The 24,365-nt window shown below is 35.5% G+C and overlaps 3 protein-coding genes and 1 long non-coding RNA gene across 5 annotated transcripts; 1 reads left to right on the forward strand and 3 right to left on the reverse strand.

Moving 5' to 3' along the window:
* Positions 1-126: 126 nt before the first annotated feature.
* On the reverse strand, positions 127-6,732 carry LOC145638386 (dolichyl pyrophosphate Glc1Man9GlcNAc2 alpha-1,3-glucosyltransferase-like). The gene is made up of 4 exons (XM_081689355.1): positions 5,866-6,732; positions 3,103-3,309; positions 2,268-2,505; positions 127-829 (listed from the first exon to the last, which is right to left on the reverse strand). The coding sequence occupies exons 1-4, from the start codon at positions 6,589-6,591 to the stop codon at positions 429-431; spliced, it is 1,572 nt and encodes a 523-aa protein (XP_081545481.1). The 5' UTR covers positions 6,592-6,732; the 3' UTR covers positions 127-428.
* Positions 6,733-8,718: 1,986 nt separating this feature from the next.
* On the forward strand, positions 8,719-11,454 carry LOC145638387 (ATP synthase subunit delta', mitochondrial-like). Its single transcript, XM_081689356.1, has 2 exons — positions 8,719-9,100; positions 10,907-11,454. Exons 1-2 carry the CDS (start codon positions 8,852-8,854, stop codon positions 11,249-11,251), a joined length of 594 nt encoding a protein of 197 aa, XP_081545482.1. The 5' UTR covers positions 8,719-8,851; the 3' UTR covers positions 11,252-11,454.
* A 304-nt stretch (positions 11,455-11,758) lies between these two features.
* On the reverse strand, positions 11,759-15,458 carry LOC145638389 (sterol 14-demethylase-like). Of its 2 annotated transcripts, none has more exons than XM_081689358.1 (3): positions 15,085-15,458; positions 13,687-14,183; positions 11,759-13,164 (listed from the first exon to the last, which is right to left on the reverse strand). In XM_081689358.1, the coding sequence occupies exons 2-3, from the start codon at positions 14,158-14,160 to the stop codon at positions 12,166-12,168; spliced, it is 1,473 nt and encodes a 490-aa protein (XP_081545484.1). In that variant the 5' UTR covers positions 14,161-14,183; positions 15,085-15,458; the 3' UTR covers positions 11,759-12,165. The 2 variants fall into 2 exon arrangements, with proteins under 2 accessions (XP_081545484.1, XP_081545483.1); XM_081689357.1 differs by having other exon boundaries at positions 13,687-14,187; positions 15,085-15,457.
* Positions 15,459-16,010: 552 nt separating this feature from the next.
* Positions 16,011-22,593, reverse strand: LOC145638390 (uncharacterized). Its single transcript, XR_014114650.1, has 2 exons — positions 22,445-22,593; positions 16,011-16,783 (listed from the first exon to the last, which is right to left on the reverse strand). It is a non-coding gene; the product is annotated as an uncharacterized LOC145638390 (long non-coding RNA).
* Positions 22,594-24,365: the final 1,772 nt, after the last annotated feature.

Genomic DNA, 24,365 nt, shown 5'->3' on the forward strand with positions numbered 1-24,365 from the left:
GGAGAGTGTAATGTTAAAGTCAAAACGTGTCAACTAAAAAAAACGAAGGTGGTATAGTCATGTGGAAGAAACATTTTACTTTCTTCCAAGTTCCAACCAAACTTATTTTAAGTATGTAAGGGCAAATTTGTCTTTTTATAGTATTTCTTTTATTGGGCCAACAATCCTTAAATAACACCTACATTTTAGCCCAAAGAGCCCTTTCTGGAAGAATAATTTGTGGCCAATATGATGTAGTGAAAATCAATCCTTTTGGTTCATGTTTAACCACCACCAAATTGGACTGCTTCTGTTTGTAATACATGCAAGTATCGAAGAGACAGAGAAAAGATTCAAGCCGGAAAAACATACTCGAGTTGCTCAACGTATGACCTAAAATATCAGACATGGTTACACTAGGAAGCGAGCTAAGAAGAAAGAATGAGACATCAAGAATAGAGAATTATCCATTTCAGCTGCCAAATCCAAGAGTACATGATCCCGAATGCACTATATACAGAAACTAACATCAAAGGTAGAAATGGAAGCTTGTTTCCAAGAATGAAAGGATGTAGAAATTGACCCCATATTTCAACCGCCACAAGGCCTAGCAAGTAGCTCTTGTAGATCCACCCAATGCCAAGGCTTCCTTTCTCGGAAATTCCCTGGTCTTCCTCTGCTCTCAGTTCGTCATTCTTCTTCTGCAAATCTTTCTTTGAATTTGTAGGTATTGACTCAGAAAAAATGGAGAAACCAAACCACATAAGAATGCAGTGCAGAAGCAGCAGTGTCACTTTTATTGGGTATTCTCTGGATTCAAACAGAAGCGGGAAGAGAGAGTAGCACGAAACTGCATAGCAGAGGTACCAAACTAATTAGTCATTCAATAAACTATAGTAAAGAAAGGAAGGCGTTTGATTGATTGACTGATTGATTGAAAAAAAGGAAGGCATTTCCAAATTAATTTATTATTATACAAGCGTAGTTAGTGCATGTGATTTAAGGTTACAATATGATTAGGCTCAGTTGAAATTTAAACAATAGTACACATCCCAAACTCCCAAAGGCTATAAGTTACATGCAAAAGTCATCAATTCTGACCAGTTTAGGATGTATCCACCTTTGCTTTGATGTCTCTAACCTCTAAGGACTCAGATTTGAGAAGCTGTAGAGCATGTAAATGGCGATCCACACCAAAACAAGAAAATCTAAGCTGGTTATGGTTCTATGCACAGCCAACCAGATCATTGTGCACCACCACCCCAACCCCCTGGCAATACATCAAAGTTCTAGTTATACAAACCAAAGAGCCCCGGTCTGACAGGAATTAGCAACCCGACCAAAAGCTACTTTTTAAGTGAGCAACTTCACTTGTAATGATTTAGCTTTTCAAATGACTAACAAGAAAGCAATAACTGCAATTAATTGTTGGCTTATATTTGTATTACGAAGTACATCAAGATTATATTCAACTTTTACATAGATTTCGATATCATAGATGCATCCTAATACAAGATGGGTTTGGAATTTTGGATGGACTTAAAAACTTAGCACTGCAAGATACATAGCCTACCTCGTACTTCTGTCATGGCTTTTAACTTCAGTTCCATGAATTTTTTTCTCTCCTTTCTTAGGCATTTTATGAAGCTATCACTTACTCGAAGTGCAGATTAAAATGTGCCACGCTAAGTTTTGAGCTTTACTAGTAAAATAGAAAGGAGTTTTCTCAGTAACAACTTTTCCCAATGTTTTGTGTTTGTTGGCTTTAAAAACTTCGTAATGTCTTATCATGGTATGATCAAAACTCAAGCTATCGTTCACTGACTAGCTCCATTGAAGAGACTATAGGAGAGAAGACTCAAGAGGGAAACATATTGTGACAGGTTGATTTTATGGAGAAGATGGGCAAGCTAGCCATTAAGCTGACCACAATCGAAAACCAAGAACAGTGGGTAGTGCAAAAATTTTGAACCGAACTTTTAGAAGTGAAGTTACCATACTACAAAACAAGTAATCACGTAGTGGACGAATACAAATCATACTATGAATAACACATAGCCTATAGGTGAAATACAATGAGAAACAGACTAGCTCCACTAGCATATAGCATGCATATAAGAAGGCAATCAGCCCCTTTCAACAATTCTCAATATGTTGCCTAAGGTCAGCAAGAGTAGTGCATTACGTAGCTTAAAATGGCAGACATCAATTAATTTATTATATAAACTTAGTCAATATCATGTAATGAAGCAATGATCAAATATAGCCATTAGAAAGCAAAGTCATACCTATTGAGACCAAAAAGTAATGCCGTGCATCATTTATGCTGTCCACTGCATTAATCGCCAGAGGGATAAGAAAGTGAAGTGTTGCCTTCTCATGGACATGCCAACCAAATACAAAGCCACATGAGTAAGCATAAGCTATCCATCTAGCAATCTTCCTTGGCCGAGGATTCTTCCAGGCCTTGATAAGACAAGGAGAGATGGCAAGCAAGACCATCATAAAGGTCATCAACGGAGTGACCTGTTGACAGAACAAAAAGGATATTATCACATCATTTCCTTAACAAATAATTCGTACATATACAGTAAGACTTATTTAATCAACTATCGCATATGTACAAAAGTAAGGCCCAGGCAACATAATCATCACAAGGATTACTTAATAGTGAAAAGAAAAAAATTGACGAACAAGTTCTAGGCAGAAGACAGGGGAAACAGAAAAGGTGCTGACAAGAGGGTTCACTTCTAAAAATTGAATGGTAATTCATACTATTCTTCGAAGTCATTGAACTCCAATATTTTACTAACACATACCTTCAGTATAAGATTTTCTTCAAGAAGATGCTACTTTTTAACCATACAATAAGGATTTTCTTAGGACTTCTCCCACCCCCAGCCCCCCTCCCCCCTTCCCTCCCACCCTCCATACATAAAGTGAAAAAATAGTATGGAAACATGCATTTTTTTCAACTAAGCCACTCAATTCATAAGTGTACTAAAATTACAAGTAAGTAGTATTAGAAAGCCGAACTTAAAGACAAGTTAAAGATAATAAGCCATCGTAAATTTACAAACTTGAAAATAAAAATGCAACGGAACTAAAATTCTACTATTCTACCTGAGGCAGTACAGCGAAAGGTGATGAGTCCCCCACTAGCCCAGAAGTGAAAGAACCTGTTGGTCTGTGGACATTAAAACCCACTCTTCTGAGAAAGAAAGCAAGTAGTTTATCTGCCATTATGTAGAACACCCAAAAGTTTGGAGCCCAAAATGCATGGCATAGACCCCTGCCAAAAGGAAACATTTGATGGATGACTTGAAGCATCTGCAAAGTAATAACTGAACAATTAAATAACCCTGTAAGAAGAAACATGCAGTCAAAATGAGTTTTATGTAGTGTGCAGAATATAGCATAACAATCAGGGGAAGGCTCAATTAGCATCTCATATCCTTAAGACCCGAGTGCCATATGCCTGGATCAAAAGAATTCCCAGACCCGAGGGCCATATGCCTGGATCAAATGAATTCTCAGACCCGAGTGCTTCATAAGAGCACTATTCATCATCTGATGAGTACCAATGTGCCATACATGCACACAAGTTAGGACTTACATCAAACAATAAATAATACCATGCCACTCAATAGATCAATTGCTAGAACTTAAGAAGACAGGAATCTCTAAGCTCACACACTTCCACTGCTACAGAATGTCATGCTTTTTATTTCAGCCCATCTCACAAAGAATGTCATTTTACCTAGGATAGCTATGAATGGATTATTTTCCTAGCTTGGCGTTGACTTCCTATCATATGAAAATTCACACTCAGAGAAACAAGTTCATTGTTTTTGGAAATTTTATGTATTTTAGTAATTAACTGTACTTTATCCCCTCAAATGGCTATTTGGGACCAATGTGTATAAATTTGTGGGTTCCGACTTTCAAAAAGATAGGGGGGACACCAAAATCAAAATTTCAATTTCAACGGTAGCCTTTAAAAGGTCAATATACTCATTTACAACGTGCACCCATTTCATAAAGTCAAGGCTACCATGGACATTAATGACAACATATAATGATTATATATGGTTCCAAACAACATGATATGACCCCAAAATGTATCCCCTAGGATCTCAAGACTTTTCTACACTGGGTCCGAAACCTCCAAAATTGCCCAAAAAGCGTGAATTATAACCTTCAGTTTTGGAAATTTTCGACTTTTTTTTACCCGGAAACAAAAATTGTCGAGATGATTACCATGGACCCTAATACCCTCCAAGAGTCCAATTGGATGAGTGGAACCATCCAATTTGCTTTTAAGCATCAAATTTACCCGTTTTCGTACACGCCTCTTGTATTGGCTATAAGCTTTCACGGGGCCTTTATGAAGCCGACTAATGGTCGTATATGTGTCGAAACAACATTATATGACTCCGGGATGCATCCCGTAGTATTCCGTGAATTTTTGAAACCAGGTCCCGACACCTCCTAAGTTGCTCCAATTTCGTGTATAGCCTTCAAATTTGGCTTCCGTACATCATTTTTTCACCCGGCGAGATTACCTGGTACTTCCATGGGTTCCCAAAGGACCTTGGGAGTCATAAATTGTGCCTAGAACCACCTCATTTTTCATTAATCATCATGTCTTAAGGCAAAGACCACATACCCCATATGACAAAAATATCTGTTTGTATGACTTTCAAAAAGATTGGGGGGACACCATTAAAAACTTATGACATCCATTTTCTTTCTTTCCGAGTTTTGGCTTTTCCTCAGACTCTCATTTTAACAGTATGCAGCTATTCACTTTGCAAACACTGTGTATCTAAACAATACCGCACATCTACAAGCTTAGATCAGCTATGGTATGTAAAGTATGATTCTTTGGCTCTTCGCTAAGTAATTACCAACTTGGTTCTCACAACGGCACATTTTTCTTGTATTCCTAACTCAGTAACTCCCGTATCTACTTCGTCCATAGCAAATCTTCACAACCTTTCAATAAAGTTGATCCCCCCTCGATCCCCCCTCAAGGGTTATACAACCTAAAGCTGGCTTTCACAAATCAACTGCAGTATTCCTACTCCACTATCTACTTCTTCATAAATAGAAAATCTTCACAAGCTTGCTTTGATTACCATGACGTAGCTCCCCTCTAAAGAAGTATAAGCTAAGGACTTTCACAAGTTGACACCGTTATCTATGAGTGCTACGTTGCACATCAGAATATGTATGTCCTGTTAGAACAAGTTCTCTTTATCAATGCACAAGCATTGTGCATCAAAGAATCTAATTTACAGCTCCTCAATACTCCATTACCCACATTCCATAAGGATTTGCTAACATCACCAACTCATAGGTAATACGTGACAATAAATAAATCAAAGTAGACGTATAAGAAACTTTCTTCACCTATAAATTTCTAATTTCTCTATCACCTGCAACAATTAAAGAACTCTACTTGAAGACTAACGAGTAGACCTAATCATTCTTCCTTATGCATACTAACCCCCCCATACAATTTCCAGGTACACTGGCATTATTTCAGCTTCTCTTTCTTTGAAAGAGTAATCACATATCTCCAAACTTCTTTCATCCATATCCTAACCCTCCATTTATCATCCCTTCAAGAATTTCTTAACCCTAAAGTTCACATTGTTCGATTCAGTATAAACAAGGTTGATCAATAAGAATATCATCACAGTTCAGCATTCGCAACAGAATAGAATAGTGTTGCAGAAAGAAGCAAGGATAAAACCAATACTGTAATAACTAAACTCACATTTTCAAATTTATACCTCCAACAAACTAACTAAACAACATAATAGTCAAACATACACCAAACATAAACATACTACTGCCACAAAGAAGCAACATTTATACCTGATCATGGTACACAAACGGCCCAAAAGCCGCCGCGAAAACCACCACTACCGCCAATCCCATCATCAAAAGCCGCCCGAAACCCTTGATCAATCCACCTCTACAATAATGCCGCAACAAATACACAAAATATACAGGAGCAGCAACAGCAAATAAATGCTTAAAACACAATAAAACCGCAAAAAAGAAACCCCCCATCAAATCTCTCCCCTCCATTAACGCTGAAATCGAAATCAAAAGCAATCCCAACAAAAACCCATTATACTGAAAATGCATATGATCAACAATCAACAATGCAGGCGACCAAATAACCAAAACCCAGATCAATCTCCGCTTTGTCGAATCCAATTTTCGAGTAATTCGATAAATTGCATAGTGAAGAACAAAATCGAAGACAATCACTGTGATTCTCTGGAAATAAACGACGGAATCTGCCTTGTAATTGAGACCTTCATGAAGATTAACAATGGTGGGGTCAATTTTTGCGGCGAGAAGAGAGAGAAAGAGCTCGAAATAGGCGAAAAATGGAGGGTAATCGAGGGTCCAAGGACTAGTGGTGTCGGAATACCAGTGAGAAAGAGGGAGAGAGTTGGTAATGGCGAGCCAATTGCGATGAACTTCGAAATCTGTGCTGTGGTAAGATGGGAGTAAGAGGAGTTTGATTGAAGTGGAAATGAGGGAAAACCATATGAGTTCTTTGATGGGTTTTGGAGGTTGGTCTTCCATGGAGGAGAGAGAAATGGAGGTTGTGAAGAAGATTAACAATGGAGTTTAAGGGAATTGAGGAATATGAAGAATAGTTTTTGGTAGTTGGATCCTGAATTCACCCGTTCAATTTCATTCTTTGCTGTTTCATGTTTTCATTGTTCTTCGTTAAAACATTGTGTGATTTGATTATGGAGAGAGTAAATTAAGATAATATTCAAAATAGGATCTTGCTAACGAACGTCCCGGACGAATGCCTCCGACGGTGGATAAGCATTTAAAATCTTACAAGTGGTATTAATTTGGGAAAACATGACAAAATCACACGTTGATCGGTGTAATTAATGTTAGTTTTAATTTAATCTTTTTTGCTTTTAACTAGCTTATCCAACGCGCTCGGGGTGTTCGTTAACATTTTCCTTCAAAATAATACTTGATCCATTGACAAGGATGGTATTGTATCTCGTATTGAGGTTGTGAGATCAATTGTCATCGACAGGAGCAATTAAGGGTGGAATTGTCCTTACATTTTTTTCCCCACTCTTAAAAAACTTTGTCAAATAATCTAAACCCAATTGATTTATAAGAAGTTCTATTTTAACAGGGCTCCTAGCATTGCAAAGACTTCTAAAGACATTGATTGAACCAAGACGACAAACTAAGATGATGACTTCAATTCTTCAAATGACTATAACATTGAGGAAGGAGGAGTCGAACATATCACAACTTTAACAAATTGCTAGGATATGTAGATCAACCCCGAACAATATACAAATAATCGTAGTTGAGATAAAGTCTTAAAGTAAAAGGTTGATAAAAAATAATAGACTTTGAACAACTTCATAAGAAAAAGGGTAAGAAAGTAGAGTCGATAAGCAAAATGTAAAATTAATGACTGATTAACAAGTAACATCTAACAAGGTCTTTAGGAAAATTGTCATGAATTTAGACAAATTATAAGGGTTTTCACCCCCATTATAATCAATCATAATCTATAAAAATCAAATCATAAATGATCCAATAAATTGTCAATTACATTTAAAGATACAAGGTCAAGAAACGAGTTGAGATCAAGAAACAAGTTGCTACCTTGCTTAAATTCTTAAACAAAGAGTGGACTTATGCCATAACCTACAAATATGACAATTGACAACTAATAAATCATGCATAAGCTACATACTACCTAGATGATTAAGTTTGGCCAATTGCTCTGGCAACTCATAAGCACAACTCAAGGAGAAGGTTAAAATATGGAAAGGCCAAAGAAAAATACTAGAGTAGAAGAAAGTGCAAATACACTTTAGGTATAAAAATCCAAAGATACCCAACCTAGCTATGTTATAATTGGGCTTTCAAAGCTAAATGGAATATGACTCAACCCACCCACTTTCACATTTTAACAACCCCTATATTCATGACCACCTATACTAGTACTTTATATTTGCCTATACCAAAGAGGCAATCATGTTTGTGTGACTTTAAAGTACTTATATTTAAGTATTTTCTCTCTAAAAGTTGATGATTTTGATTCCTGTTTAAGATAGATGCGCCACTACTTCCAATTTTGGAAGATCAATGGTATATACTTTGTATCTATACTAGAATTTTAAAAGACTAGTTTTTTCTTACGAGATTCTTATATCATTCCTTTTATGTTTAAAAGATTGCTATAAGCATCAACTTTACTTTTAAAAACAAGTGTAAATTTATATACATGGGTGAACACAATTATCCTTTCTCGCCAATAATCTGCCGTAACACCAATTGAAAATTTGAAATAATGACCTCAAGTTTATAAATTGGTGTCATTGATGCTAGACCAAGAAGTAATGTGGAAATGACACTAATACCTAACGATAACTCGATAAGGATTATTTACATGTTATTTTTGTGTAATTTGTAACCTATCTCAAATCAAATTTCAAATCAAATCACAATACAATATAAGCATAAACATTATTAACTCCTAAATGATTTTTTTGGAAATAATAATTATTAAAAATGAATAGATAAAAATTGGCTAATTATTCCAATAATTAAAATTGGGAAATAATTTCTCAAAGAACCCCACAATGTTTTTTGGTCATTGGCTAGTCAAAATCACCTTCCACAACCCAACAAAAACCCATCTCCCTTCTCCCAAAACCAAACAAATTCCTCCAAAATAAACATAAAACACAATCTCATTTGAAAGCTTCACTTCATTACTTCATCTCACTTCACTCCTCACTTCTCTCTCTACTTTCTCCCTCTTCTCTCCGACTTGCGAGCCGAGCGATTCATGCTACCAAGAGCTTCACGACTTGCCGGCGCCGCCGCCTCACGGTGGTTCTCCACCATCTACGCGGCGGCGCCGGCGGAAGCAGAGGAAATGTTCAATGAAGCTTGGATGAAAGTTGTGCCCAACTTTGACCCACCAAAAATTCCTCTTTCTTTTATCCAACCTTCTCCTCCAATACCCACTTCAATTCCTTCCAAACTCACCCTTAATTTTCATCTTCCTTACTCTTCCCACCTTTCCAACAAACAGGTAACATTATAACATTAATTTTCTTTTGTTTATATTGTAAAAGATTTAATCTTGGAATATGGATTGCTTAATTATGTTCTTTTGTTTTTATATCTTACATGAATATGAATTTATCAAAATGTTGAATTTTTGGGTTTGTTGTTGGTTGGTAAATCAATTGTTTAAATCTTTCTGGTGTAAATTTCGATGGGTTTTACTGTATAGCAATTTATACAGTACTACAGTATTTTATTTTGTTTTTTTAATTTTTTGGTATTATTTACTTCCTCCGTTCTATTAATATTGCAACTATGAACTTTTTGCACTATTCATCACTGTTGTTTGACCATATAATATGAGTTATACGTCAAGCAAAATATAGTCAAGTGAAATATTGTTGGATTCGTCTTATAGGATACTTTCACAATATCAAGTTTTTATAATTTTTACTCTTACACTATTTAGTATATAAAATGTGTTTTGGGATGCGTAATTTCCTCCTTGTTGCAATATTAACAGAACTGTGGAAGTATTTTATACTATAAATAGTAATTATAGAGGTATAAATTTCTGTTGGTACATGATTTGACTATGTTTGAAATATTGGTTCATTTTTGTTTGCTCAACTTTTTTTGGTCATATGTTTGTGTCACCTTTACTTGTCAGATCTCTGGACTTTGTGTGGTTGGTATCTTGGTGATGCCTAGTAAAATATAGAGTATCACAATCAAGATTAAAATTGGCACTTCACTTTGATATTAAAAAAGAAATTCTAATCCAGTGGAAATGATAAGTATGAAAATATTATGGAGATATGTGATTTAAGTGAAAATTAGATATTGGAATCTTAGACAAATGAACCTCCATTCATATGGCTGTTCCAGTCTTCTGTATTACGATGTTGTTTTCGATTTTAATATGGAGAGTTTAGGCTAGAGAATCATGTCTTGTTACAATATTGAGGTTTAATTGAAGTGCTGGACTTTCATTGTTCCTGCTCTAACATCTTCCTATTTTGGCAAAACCTGTTTTGTGTGAAATCATAGTATGGGACATGAAAAGAACGAAAGGCGTTTCAGTCTTATAGATAGGAGTGAAGCTCTAGGATGGATCATGAGGCTGTTTCATGTGGTGCTGAGCTAAAATAAACATCATACTGAGTTAAAGCTTGATTAGTTGATATTAGATATGAAGGTTCAATTCAACTCACAAAGTAGTCATAACTCATAAGTGATTTCTGTACCTAGTAAAATTTTGATGATGCAGAAATTTTATATTTTATCTGTTTTCCAGAACTACTGGATTCTCTTCACCCCTAACCAAATAATCTTATCGATTTTCTGTGGGATGCCATGGAATAAGATCCTTTCTATTTTATGTCTTTTCTGTGTAGCCTTTGAAACTTCTTGGTGTATCTTTGTATGTCTTCTTGCCAGGCTCTTATCTGATCATTGATGACTCCCAATGCTGTTTTGATTAGATATTTTGGTTAATGTGACGGATTTGTTCAAGTTGGTTGCTTTTATGCCTTCGCTTTTCTAGGTATCTTACCATATATCACTGAAATAGTCTGCTCTAATAGTCTCATTTAGACTTGAAAAAGTTGACAAAATTCAGATCTCCTGCTCTCCGCATCCTGAAGTCTGAACCAAATTGAACTTTCTGATGAAGATGTGCAATGCACGCCTAATCAACAACTCCATCATCTTTACAATCATTATTAAATCGTAGTTTGTGTTGCTGAAATATATGTAGTTTGAGCATGAATTTGTATGGAGTTAAAAGTTGTATCAACAAAAATCTCATGTCCCAAAACCTAATATGCAGGTTGATATGGTCATAGTGCCAGCCATAACTGGGCAGATGGGTGTTCTTCCAGGACACACAGCAACCATGACAGAGCTGAAGCCTGGCATTATCTCTCTTCAGGAAGGCAACGAAATAACAAAGTATTTTGTCTGTGGTGGCTTTGCCTTTATCCATCCAAACTCAGTTGCAGACATTATCACAGTTGAGGCTGTTCCTTTAGATAATATTGATCCTAACATGGTCCAAAAGGGGCTTGCCGAGTTCTCACAGAAGTTAAATTCAGCCACTACTGATTATGAGAAAATTGAAGCACAAATTGGAGTAGATGTCCACAACGCGCTACAGTCTGCTCTCATGGGGTAAATCTGCAGCAATATTAGTAATTGAATATGTATTTTCCTGGGAAGTTTGCCTGTTAGTCTTCCTCGACGTAGTGTAGTGTACTAGTGGATATGCAACTCTTTCTCTCTTTGGCCAAAAGCTAGAACGATAGTGTAATTTTCTTGTATTTTTATCATGTACTATGTGGCAATGAAGTGGTCAAAGAAGGTAGATTTTATTGTGTACTTTCTCCTTGTCTAATCAACTCTCCTAACATGTACTTGGTAATGCCTGCGGGGCTGTGACACGAGCAGTATAGCTCATTAAACGTGGGATACTTTGACCCCCTTCGCGGAAATATATGAACAATAAGAAAAAGGTGATTAAGGTCCATTCTAGCACAAATTTGAACTGAAGGATTACCTTCTTGCTTAACAGTTTAGGTTAATTCATGGTTTAATATGATAGTTACATTGTTAGGTCTTAGTAATGCAAAGCTATTTGGAAGAACGACAAAATCAACTGAACTGGTGCAAAGCTTCAAATTAGTAATGGATAATAATAGTTCACCTAAAGATTATTCTCAGGCTGATTTATTGATTACAGTATACTGAAACAATAACAGTTCACGTTAAGAGTATTCAGAAACATACAGAAACCATCCGAGTAGAGTATCATGATAGCATTCTAGCAAAGGGATTTATCAGTTCCAAATCAACCCAAAAGAGCTACGGTAGTAATGACTAGTCAAAATTCAAGAAATGGCTAAGCCACAAGAGTCTGCATCTCAAAGACACTGGAATTAATAACATCCTACATACAACGCAAAATCAAAAAGAGAAAAAAAGGTGCAGCTCTACAACCAACTGCCAACTCTACTAACATGAACATCAAGCATGGCCTTAGTGGCACAGAACATATCAAATAAATTAAATTTAAAGGGTGCTTCACCACAATCAGTCAACCACAAGCTTTCTTCGTTTGTATCTAACCATCACCTTCCCCTTCACGCCCACCACCATGGCATTCCAGTCAATCTCTGGGAATGGAGAAATTAGCTCAAACTCAAAATTCCTTAGAAGATGGCTCCAAATTGCCTTAATTTGCAAATAAGCAAATGGCTCTCCAAGGCAACCATGCCTGCCCCCTCCAAAAGAGATGTATGAGAATTGCCCTGCTAATTTATCCTCATCCCTACCAGGGGCAAAACGGTTAGGATCATAGCTGTCTGGATCTTTGTATATATGTGAGAGACGGTTGGCGAATGCTGGTGAGGTAGCAACAATATGACCCTTAGGGACATCATATTCTTTACCATCTTGAGTAGTCACACTGAAATCACCATGTGATTGGCGCAACAACATAATTAGTGGAGGATGGAGTCTAAGTGCTTCCTTGATGCAGCGATGCAAGACATCCATCTCTGATAAAACATCATGGTCTACATTCTCCCCATGCTTCTTCATGACAGTTTTCTGTTCTTCAACCACAGCAGAAAAGAATTCTTTATAACGAAGAAGATATGCACCAGTCCATGTAGATGTAATGGAGCTGGTATGTTGACCAGCAAACAGTGCAGCAATCAGAAGACCTGTGACCTCTCCCTCTGTTGTTGGCCGACCATCTTTGTACTTCGAGTCAATAAAGCACTGCAACATGTCATTCTCACACTTGCCAGAGGATTTACGCGAACATATAATCCTTGCAAAAATCTCTGCTAGCTTCTTACGGGCTCTATCACGGCGGCGATGACAAGGGATTGGGAGATATGGGAACATAACACTAATGGGTTGCATCCCATTATCAAGATCATGAAATAAGGCAGACACATCGTCAAAGAGCTGGTCACGGACTTCCTGACCCAGGAGACATCTACTGGCTGTCAATATAATAAGATGCTCCAACTCGTATTTCAAATCAACCTCCCCAGACTCTCCCCACTTGGAGAAGTAATCCTACATACACAAAAAATAATAATTTTGTATAAGCAGTATAATGGTATTAGAATCAGAGAAAAGGCTAGCAATATAAAAAGACTATCGTTTTCAGCTTCAAAATACATCAAGTGTATTGGATATTAGGTTACTGTAAGTTTTCAGTATTGCAAATGAACTCACATCACAATATCAATCACTTTAGGTAGAGGAATATGACATTCATTGCTAAAGGATGACATCAAAATTCAAATAAAATATATAGGTAGAGAATATACAACGAATGCTCTCGTCATAGATTTTGGACACGTATCTGAGTAAATATCATAGTAGTATGTCTCCCAGCGCGATTAGGACAGTCATTATTGTAACCTAATATAGATCAATGAAAATCATACTGGCCATGGAGTTTTACACAACTTAACAAGAACCACTGAATTGTGCAAAGCTGTATCAAATCAGACAAATTGCATTTCCCTAAAGAAGATACAAGCTACACAAAGTGAAACTAAAGGGAAAGGAGAAAAAAGAGAAGAGAAAGACCTGAGCTTCCACAACCATCTGATCAACATAACTCTTGAGTTTACTGGCACGAAGAGCCTCAGTAAAGAAGCGGAACTGCTCCTGGCGAACAGAGTAGTCTACATCAAAGACTACACCAGGTCCAAAAGTAGGGACATTGAAGCGATAGACCTCTTGCTGACTGAGATCAGTCTCAGGTGCCTTGAAAAAATGAGCAGACACCTCAGGACCAATCAAGAAGGTAATATTCTTATTGACAAGATTCAAGGTGAATACACTTCCAAGCTTTGGGTACTCTTCCTTCAGCATGATAATGGGGCCCTTAAGAAAGCGAAGAAGGCCACCAATGACAGGAGGAAAGGCCTTTATCACCGGAGGAAGCCGTTTTGCAGATTTTGGCATAATTAGTGCTGAAATCAATTTAGCAGCTATAAGGGTTGCTACAATGAGTAGCCCCACATTTAAGAACTTACTGTCCATGATCTCTATCTCCATGTTTGTGCTAGCTCTATCCGCCACTAACTGAAGAATCGAGTGAGAATAATTAACCAAGGAACAAATATTAAGGTATGTATTCTCAAAAGAAAGGTTAGCACTTATCAGAGAACTTTCTAGTGTTTCAAAGAATAAGAAATGAAAAAGTCCACAAAGTTCTGAAACTCCTCAACTAAATATCTCAAATTCAGAAGCCATTCTCAAAACCATATGACTTCCCCAACACATAAACACAGGACACAATTGTAGGTCTTGTATATGACAAGTGTATTGTATTCCTTAGTTACAAAAATTACATAAAACTATAAAAGTCACCCCTTTGCAAAGTTCAATTTTAGGTGAATGGTGGTATACAAGTAACTCCAAGTCTCAAAACACACCAATCTGATGATATTAACTGTTGTTAACCATATGACATAGATAGAACAGCGTGGATGTCAACTAACTTAGTTAATTACTTAAACTCTATGGTTGGCAATCGGATCAAATGCCGTCTACGACATTACCCTTTATGGCTCTCTCTATACCAAAAAATAACATACACAAAGAAAACCAATCCCACTCACCTTTTTCCCAAACAACAATTTTTCAAACACTTAAGATAAGAAACCGTTGATACAGAGAAATGAAATCGCAATTGGACTCGATAAAAACAAAGCAAAACAACAGAAATAAACAAATAATGCTTAACCAATCAAGCAGATTATCAAATACAACATTGCAATGATATCAATCTCTAATTAATCAAATGTCAACCCAATGTATAAACTTATAAATCTAACAAAACCCAGAAAACTCAGATTATGAAGTGGCATCACACGAATAAAAAAGTAACACAATAATCTAAGATTCTCATCAAAAGGGTATCATAAAATCAAAGAAAAATTTATAAATACATGCATAATAATAAGATAGAAACATTACCAGATCATGAAAAACGCAGGAAATCAGCAATGAAAGGAGAGAGAAGATGAAAATGTGAAGAGGGATTGAAACGTGAGGTATTTGCACAGCACTAAGACATACTGTCACTAATTGACCCACTTGTTTTTGTTATTTTTTGATTTCGAAGAACAGCGGGCGTAAAGCTGTGGGGTTAGGCGGATTATCCCATGTATTATACTCTTAATTTTTGTTTTTATGCTTTATATTATTCTTGATTTTGTGAGATTTGAGTTTAAATTTTCATTGGGTTATTTTTAATTTTTAATTATTAGATCAGTGGTTCAGATTTGATCTAAATGATTCCAATAATCTAATTCTTTAAAGTTGGTATCTGGATGGATGGAGTGGAGTAGACATGGGCCATGGGGGATGAAGTTGATACTAGAGTGAACTAGTTTAGTTTGTAGCACAACGCATCTGGTCCCGAGATAGTGTGGTACGATATGTTGTGCGTGTTGGGACGTAGGTTGTGCTTGAGTCGTGTTCTTTGTTGCAAAAGTATGATGTGGGTCGATATAATGGATACTCGTATGACAAAGAATGATAAAATAATTGAACTTGATGGCTTGACCTAACATGACACGCTAGTCTTTCATGACTCAGTGCCCCCATTGCCTTCTTAGATAGTGGTAGGATGACTAGGAAGTATGATTAAGAATTGATTACTTTAGAGCCTTGGACTAAAAAAAAATTAGGCCCTTTTAGCTCATGGCGAACATAGCCCAATTTAGGATTCTCAAATTCCCAAACCCTAAACTAAAAATTGAATTGTCACATTTATGCTACGAATAACAAATCTATTACTCGGTTACAATGCGTAGAATGCACTATAACAAATATTCTTATGTCTTGTATTTCAATCTTTGAATGATAAGAAATGATGAATTTAAAATAAATACAAAGTATACTAGTTTACAATAATCTCTTACTAATTGAATACAATTACATATTTTAGTTTTAACAATTTCAGCTATGTATTTAAAAACATTAAAGACATCATGATAATGATATTGTAGTTTGGGGACAAATAAAATCATCTACTTACAACGCTTGCTTCTAATAACAAGCTACAATTAAGCTAAATACTTGTGAGTTTAGTGTATGGATGGATAAGTTTAACTGAAATTGAAAAGTGGTAGACAGAAAAGGTAAGGTGCTGAAAAGTACGGCTTAGTCCTGATTGAATGACTTATATGGTAAAATTCGTTGTTTAAGAACTTAGATTCATGATATTCAGATTTATAAATCACTTCTAAATGGCCGATATAATCTGCAGCTGCTAGGCTCTTGGTAAGGAAGGTCTTTCTCTGGCTCTAATCTTTAACATCACTCGCCTTAACTTTAAACTTTGACTGAGGCTTTAAAGAGCGTAGAAGTGCTGAGGATTGCCTGAAGTCCCTGAACCATGCAACTTGCTGTGACATAGTTGCTGATTTGCTGATGTTTCCAAACTCTTACTGAGGGATACCAGTCCTGATGAGGCTTAGCTTACTAGTCAGACCGTCAGACCATTTCTGCTTAAAGATCTGCTTACAATTAAATTATCAATGGCTCAATGTTTGCTTTGCTGCTTTGTTCAGTTTGTTGCAGTGCTACGATGTTTCTTTTGGCTGCCCATGCTGGAGCCTGTTATAGTTGTCCAACTCTTTTCTGATTTCATTATGCTATCCTTTTTGCCCTGCTTTAAAAAAAATTGTTAAAAACCCACCTTCTCTGAGCATGAAAACCCATACTTTAAGGCTTTGAAGCCTTAGAGCATCATTAGTGTTGGGGATACTTATATCCTTTCCCGGTTTCTCTCTCCTTTCCTACACTTGACACATCACTTTCTCTTTCCTCCACATCACTTCCCACTATTTCCATCCTTTTACTCATCCTTTCCCTTAAAAATTTCCAACATCAATGAGTATCCTTTCCCACTTTCTCTCTCCTACTTACATATACCCCACCATTTATTCCTTTTTCAAATTACATATATTTATTAATATACTTAATTATTATTATTGTTGAAAATGTTGTTAATAATAATTAATAATATATCGTTCTATTAACCGACACATTAATTAAACGAGACGAATTCAAAAACATAAAATTCATTGATTAAAAACATGAAATACATTGATTAAACGACACGAATAAAAAAAAAACATGAATTACGTTGATAAAAATAGCAAAGAAAATAACAAACATAAGTTTAAAAATAACTGAAATGTTTAATTTTCATCGGACCTCATAGACTGTGCCCATAAATGCTCGATCAAGTCGTTCTTCAAAGCCATATGGACGTCTCTATCACGAATTTCCCCTCTCGAAGCTATCAATCTACCGAAATTATCTGGATCATACTGTCCGGGAGTTACGGTGAATGTTGTTGCATTCCTAGTTGAGGACGACCCCGGCATATTCTCAGGCTGTTCATCGGCAAACTCGAGTGGATCCTTATAATTTAAATATGTATCATGCTCGTCTTCAACAATCATGTTGTGGATAATGATGCAAGTCATCATAATTTTCCACAACAGATCTACACTCCATGCCAAAGCAGGCTTCTTGATTATTGCGAAACGAGCTTGTAACACACCAAAAGCACGCTCAACATCCTTTATCGCACTCTCTTGACGTTCAGTAAATAACGTATCCTTAGCTGTTTGAGGGGCAGTAACCGCATCTATAAATGTCGACCACTTTGGATAAATCCCATCGGTGAGATAGTATCCTTTTGTGTAAGTGTTTCCATTAACTGTGAACAGAACTTGTGGAGCACGATTATTTATTATATCATCAAACACAGGAGAACGTTGTAGTACATTAATATCGTTGCACGACCCAGGAGTCCAAAAGAAGGCGTGCCAAATCCATAAATCCCTAGATGCAACCGCTTCCAAGATAACAGTGGCCGTTTTAGATTGGCCTTGATACATTCCTTTCCATCCAGCTGGACAATTTTTCCATACCCAATGCATGCAATCAATGCTTCCTAGCATGCCGGGGAAGTTTCTATCCTCCCCTTCTCTTAGAAGACGCTGGATATCTTCCATTGTTGGCTTGCGGAGGTACTCAGTTGCAAACTGAGCAATAACTCCATCGACAAATTGTGAAAGACATTCTCTAGCAGTACTTTCACCAAGCTTTAGATATTCATCTACTTGATCAGCTGAACAACCATAAGCTAACATACGTATAGCCGCGGTGCATTTTTGAAGGGGTGAAGCACCAAGACGCATGGTAGCATCGGGACGTTGTTGGAAATAGCGATTACTTGCACTTAATGTGTCCACAATGCGAAGGAACAGGGGTCTCCTCATACGAAACCTCCTTCGAAATACGGTATCATTGTATAACGGTTGATTACTAAAGTAATCTGCAACTAGATTGTCGTGAGCCGCTTCACGATTTCTAGGCACAGTTACCCTTCGTTTTCTCGGACGTTTTTGTTTTTCAGGTTGTAATGAATTAAGCACTGAATTTTGCATCGCAACTAAACGTTGACTCTCATTTATAAAATTCATGACCATGTGATCATAAATTTTATCAGTTATACTTGAGGAGGAAGAGCTTGAAGAACTTGAAGAGATTGAATCTAAGCTCATATTGTGTTTGGTGTTTTATTTTTGGTGTGTTTGTTTGTGACACTAGAATATAGAAATCATGTACTTTAAATAGACAAAAATAGGATATTGTTGGTCAGAAGATAAGATTTTGTTAAAACATAATTGGTGCACATAAGATATGGATAAGATAAGGATTGTATGGTGAGAATTATGACCAATGCATGCAGAATTTTGTAAGGTCAGTTTTTTTACCAATGCATGCATGAGTCTTGTCAAAAGGTAAAAGAGACATCATAGTTTTAAAAACAAATTAAAATACACTAATATTAATTTAATACATAAACAACAATAACAACACTACATAAACATCAACATTACTAGTAGCACAAACAATTTTAAAAAAAAAAATAACTTGCGTACCTTACAATACTTAATTAAAATACAAACATTGCAAATACTAAAATGAAATTAAAGCGAAAACCTACTACTAAATTCGTCTCTCAGTTTGTTATACATTGCTAATTCCTTGTCATCAAGAACGGGCTTCTGCATTAACCTTTCTAACATTCTGAACTTCATGGCCTCCTCCTTCTGCCTTTTGTTTTCTTCTACCCGGGCCTTTTGTTCTTCATCTCGTTCTCTCATCTGATCAAGTAGTCGTTCTCCCAATTGACCCAATTTCTCTCCCATGTCATTAAAATTTGTATTTAAAGAGTCAAGATTTACACTTGACGAAGTACTTGATGCTTTACCTTTCATCTTTGTCTGTTTTATGCCAAGAGGTCTTTTAGCCCTTCCGCCAACCTCACACTGTGAATCGGGTTGGGATCTTTTACCGCTCCCCCCACTATTTGTAGATGCTTGACCACCCGGTAACATATCGGACTGAACTTTGGACAAGGAGGGATCCCATTTGGGGTAATTCCTCAGAATTGCAAAACAATGCAAATAACAAAACATCTTATTGTTAGTTGCTTTGTAATCTATGTGAGCGAATCTCTCCAAATTTTGCTCAGATTCACCACTACCCTTAGTTCGAAAATGATAACCGTAGGCGTCAACCCATTTACTTACATGTAAATTTATGTGATCCCATCGATTTTGCAAAGATTTAACGTTTCTTACCTTAATCTCATTGAGATTTTCAGCTCTAGCCTTTTCGTACTGGTTGTGAATTTCTGCCCATAACCCGCTTCTCTTGGTCTTGGTTCCCCTCTCCACATCGCCTCCTGCATTTATATAGGCTGATACAAGAGCTTTGTCTTCGGCGATACTCCATGCTTGGTTTTTCCTTTGTGCAGATGTATTGAGTTGCACTTCTGGAACAATTTCGACTTCATCATTGTCAATCTCTTCAAGATGTTGTGCTCCCGCTAATTCTTCAACATGTTCACCACTTAACTCTATTGGAGTAGCATTGCTACTACAAACTCCACCTGGAGATTGATTCATATTTTGAGTTAAATGTTCTGATATAGGGAAAAAAGGGGTATTACCAAAAGCTTGTTGATAGGATTGGGAATTATGAGGAAAATTTGGTTGTATTGGTGGAATATTATTGAAATTTGTTGGTCTTGGTTGACTACTAGACCATTGAAAAAATGCAGCTTGAATTTGAGGATTACTCAACAGATTAGGGTCAACAGGAGGATTAGATTGGCTAAATTGAAAGTTTGAATTGTTAGGAAAATTCGGGTTACCACCGTAATTAGAATTATTACGATCCATATTGAAGACTCTAAGAAATTGGAAGTGAAATGGAGAAAAATAAACTTGAAAATATGGAGATTAGAATAATTTTGTGTTTAAGAGTATTGTACAAGTGAAACTGAAATTTTGTGAAAATATAGCAAATTTATACTCATTTTATAGACAAAAAAATTTTATGACCGTTGGTGTTTTCGGATTTCAAAAATAAGTTACCGTTTGCAAATTATAGCCGTTATAATATTTTGGAGCAAAAAAAAAAAATCAAAGCCAATAAGATGCTGCCACTTGTCGGAATGAAGTATGACCAAAAATTGAAAAAAAAAAAAAAAAGGAACTAGTTGTTGGAGATTGCAGCACGCGTGAGTTTTTGTATATTTTAATGTGTAATTTTGCACAAGGGACGAGGTAAGCTTCCTTTTACCAGAAAGGAAATGGGTCATTCCTCTTTTTAAGAGGATCCTTTCCCAACACACAAAATTCATCAGGATTGACTAAAGGGTCCTAAAAGGATTGGGAAAGGTCCCGATGCTGCTGCTCTTAAGGGAAAGTCTCCTAGGTATTAACTTTGTCATATTTGTTGAAAACCCATACTGAGCCCAAAACCTTCAACCTATTGTAACAATTACACTAAGCCTATTACTGAATTAGCTCTATTTGATGGTGTAATAGCTCTAATATGGTGCATGTATTGCTTTGTGTTGTCAGAGTTAAGGGTTTCTCTGAAGTGAATAATAATAAATAAAAAAATACGGAGTGAACACTCAGATACGGCTCTCCTAAACTGGTCATCCGGCGGGTTTTTGCATCCATTACAGAAACAGAAGAAGAAATGAGGAGATAAGTATGATAAACAGAAAAGGAAGGGGTGTGAAAAAATAAGTCAGGCTAATGTATTTGTTATTTCTTTTATGTGTTTAGTGTTTTAAGTGATTATAAAGTATCTTGCAATTTCGTCCATTCATTGATGAACATCGGCATGTAAAGCTTTGAGCAAACCCACAACAGTGTACATAACATTTGGCCAAAACAATAAACTGAATAAGGTAACACAAAGTACTCAATACAAAATGCATCAGCTCATTTCATCATGTTACAACAAACCAGCAAAAGAAATTCAGAGTTTCAGACTAACATGCCAGTATTAGTTTTGTAACAAAAAAAACAACTGGCTTAACGTAGTTCTTCCCCTTGAACTTAATCATGAGAATGAACCACGATCAGCAGAATAACACTAAGTGTAGAAACTAACAGTTGAAACAATAATGTAGGAAGAACATCAAAATCACTTGACAACACTTAATTTCATTCAATCAGATACATGTACGAGTGTCCAATCTCAAAATATAACCCAACATTACAACAACCCAAGTCACCTTGAGGGCGGGGGAGTGTAAGGGTATCCAACCCCAAACTGTCCCTTGTGAGACTAATCTCAAAGCCATGAGATGCAAGCCATACTAGTTATCACTAAACCGAGCTATGCTTAGTAAAACAAACTTAATCTCTATGGTGATCAATGCTAGGCAGTGGGTTCACTGGGTTGATTATGCTAGAGTAGAGCCCATACCTTCAATCATATTAAATTACCCTTACAAAACTCTGAAGTCAGTCATTTAATCATAATACAATTCCAAATTCAAAACAGTTATTATTCACAAAGTGTCACAGCCTATATAGGATTTGAACCTACATTCTCCGCGCAATTGCAGAGACAGGCTTTTTTTAATATATAATCCATTCGGAATTAATTGTCGCGTACTCGCATATGACAACTAAATCTAGACGGAGGTAGTATAACAATTTAAAGCCCTTAAACAAACAAAATCTAAATTTTCAGAGATGTAAATATGTAATTGAAAAGGCCAGCAACTCACATCACATTAAAAATTCAGCAGATTAGCTCTTAGTTAAGCAGCATTCAGAGTGTAAATGTTATATTACTCCTCGAAAATAATATCATAACAATTGAAGCAATCCTAAAATTGAAATGTAGAATTCTAACTAGTAACTTATGTTATGAGCGTAATTTCAAATTGGAAACCCTAGCTTCAAAATGATTGGGAAAAATAGGAACTTACCTAAATGCAGAACCAAATTCAAAGAAGAATTGAAGAGACCAAGATCAAATGCGAGGAAGATGGGACTGTAGCATTATAGGATATCAATATTTCGACTTGTTCATCTTCGTCTGCAGTTTGCTCATATTATGCTGTTTGCTTATGGAGAGGAGAAGGATCGTACTCCGTATGACCGTATCAAACTATCAACCATCAACCCAACTCACTATGTTTGTATATTTTAATAAAATAAATTATACTCATAATATTAATTCAAAAATAAATATAACTTTAACTTTTATACCTAACTATATCAATGTCTTAGATTAGCTAGTGACACTTAGAAAAAAAAGAGGCTTTATTTATTTTTATTTATTTTTTTTAAAAAAAATCTAAGGTTATATAGTACCTGCATGTTTTGCGTTATTATTAATACAACTTTTAAGAGTAGAAAATAAAGTGTGTATATATGTCTTAACAAAATGATTTTATTTTTAATTGAATTAAACATTATTGCAAAAGTAAAAAATTGGATGAAAAAAAGTTAATAGTATTATCGAAAACTAAAATAATGTATAGCAATATTGTTTAATAATACTCACCTCATTTTTTTTATAAAAATAATACCTAATATAAAAGACTACGTATATGTAAAAATATATCAGTTAGGTTTATATGGAGAATTATTATTGTTAAGAATTTTAATTGGAAGAAAGATATTTTAAATTATTATAAAATGATTTCCTTCAATATATAATCTGCATAAAAACAAAAAGTAAAATTAGGCGGGAAAATTTTTAATGACATTGTGACAAATGTCATTTTAGATTCGCTTTTAGTATAGGTTAATTGATTTCATTTTTTTGAAGGAGAAAATGTGCAATTTTGTAACAAAATAAGTTTTATTTATCTTCAATAATAAATTGAGTTATTTTATCTTTCTCAAAAAAAAAATAATAATAAATTGAGTTAGCTGAAATAAATCAAAACAAACCTCAAAACTACAACATATCAAAATTGTCCAATAATCCACATAATTATCTAAAATAGATGGTGAAAATAAAACTAAGGGTCTATTCTCTTACGTTGAAATTCAGTTCAGTTCAGCTTCTAATTTCCTTCTCTTATAAAATATTTATTTCATTTCAGTTCAGTTCCTAATTTCTTTCTCTTATAAAATATCCATTTCAGTTCAGCTGAGTTCAATCAATGAGAATAGGCCATAACTCTTGTTCTAAAAATCTCATACAATGCAAGAAATTGGGGAATTTATAAAAATAATATGTTTGTAACTATAGAATTATTTCTCAAAAATTTATGAAGTATAAATAGTCGACTTGCAAATATTATGAACACGTATATCTAATTAGATACTTCGTATTTGTTAGTTGAGATTTAAATGCTTGAAATTTAGTTAGTACAAAAATACAAAATCCTAGAGAGTAAAAGTTTGATAAGTTATTTGGTTGATTTTATCATAGAAAGTCAAACTTATGTAAGAATTATGTTTTTCTATGGCTAGCATAACCAAATAATTTCCTCACTCCCTAGTAACTAGTAAGAGAGATGATTGATGGACCAAATCGGACCAATTTAGGCATTTTGGCCCAATTAGGCGGACTAAATATTTTTGAGCTTTTAGGGAAAATACATGTTGTACTTTAAATTAAGAGTTTGTTTACATTTACTTAATTCTAGTTAATTCAGTTCAGTTCAGCTCCAATCAGTTTAATTTAGTTTAGCTCCTAATTTCCCTGTCTCATAAAATATTCATTTCAGCTCAGCTCAGTTCAGTTCAGCTCTAATCAGTTCAGTTCAGTTCAGTTCAGCTTTAATCAGTTCAGTTCAGTTCAATTCAGCTCCAATCAGTTCAGTTTAGCTCAATTCAGTAAATGTGAACCAAGTCATCTCCATACGTAAATTAGTTTTACTTTTAAGGCTT

The sequence above is a fragment of the Chenopodium album genome, chromosome 7 (assembly GCF_948465745.1).
Source record: "Chenopodium album chromosome 7, dcCheAlbu1.1, whole genome shotgun sequence".
Taxonomy (NCBI): Eukaryota; Viridiplantae; Streptophyta; class Magnoliopsida; order Caryophyllales; family Amaranthaceae; genus Chenopodium; species Chenopodium album.

Coding starts and splice junctions, on each gene's coding strand:
- LOC145638386 (XM_081689355.1), bottom strand. CDS start 6,591: ATGGAAGACCAACCTCCAAAACCCATCAAAGAACTCATATGGTTTTCC. Junction 3,310..5,865: donor CGTTTGTGTACCATGATCAG/GTATAAATGTTG, acceptor ATTACTTTGCAG/ATGCTTCAAGTCATCCATCA. Junction 830..2,267: donor TTACTTTTTGGTCTCAATAG/GTATGACTTTGC, acceptor TCTGCTATGCAG/TTTCGTGCTACTCTCTCTTC.
- LOC145638387 (XM_081689356.1), top strand. CDS start 8,852: ATGCTACCAAGAGCTTCACGACTTGCCGGCGCCGCCGCCTCACGGTGG. Junction 9,101..10,906: donor CCCACCTTTCCAACAAACAG/GTAACATTATAA, acceptor CCTAATATGCAG/GTTGATATGGTCATAGTGCC.
- LOC145638389 (XM_081689358.1), bottom strand. CDS start 14,160: ATGGAGATAGAGATCATGGACAGTAAGTTCTTAAATGTGGGGCTACTC. Junction 13,165..13,686: donor AGATGGTTGTGGAAGCTCAG/GTCTTTCTCTTC, acceptor TTGTGTATGTAG/GATTACTTCTCCAAGTGGGG.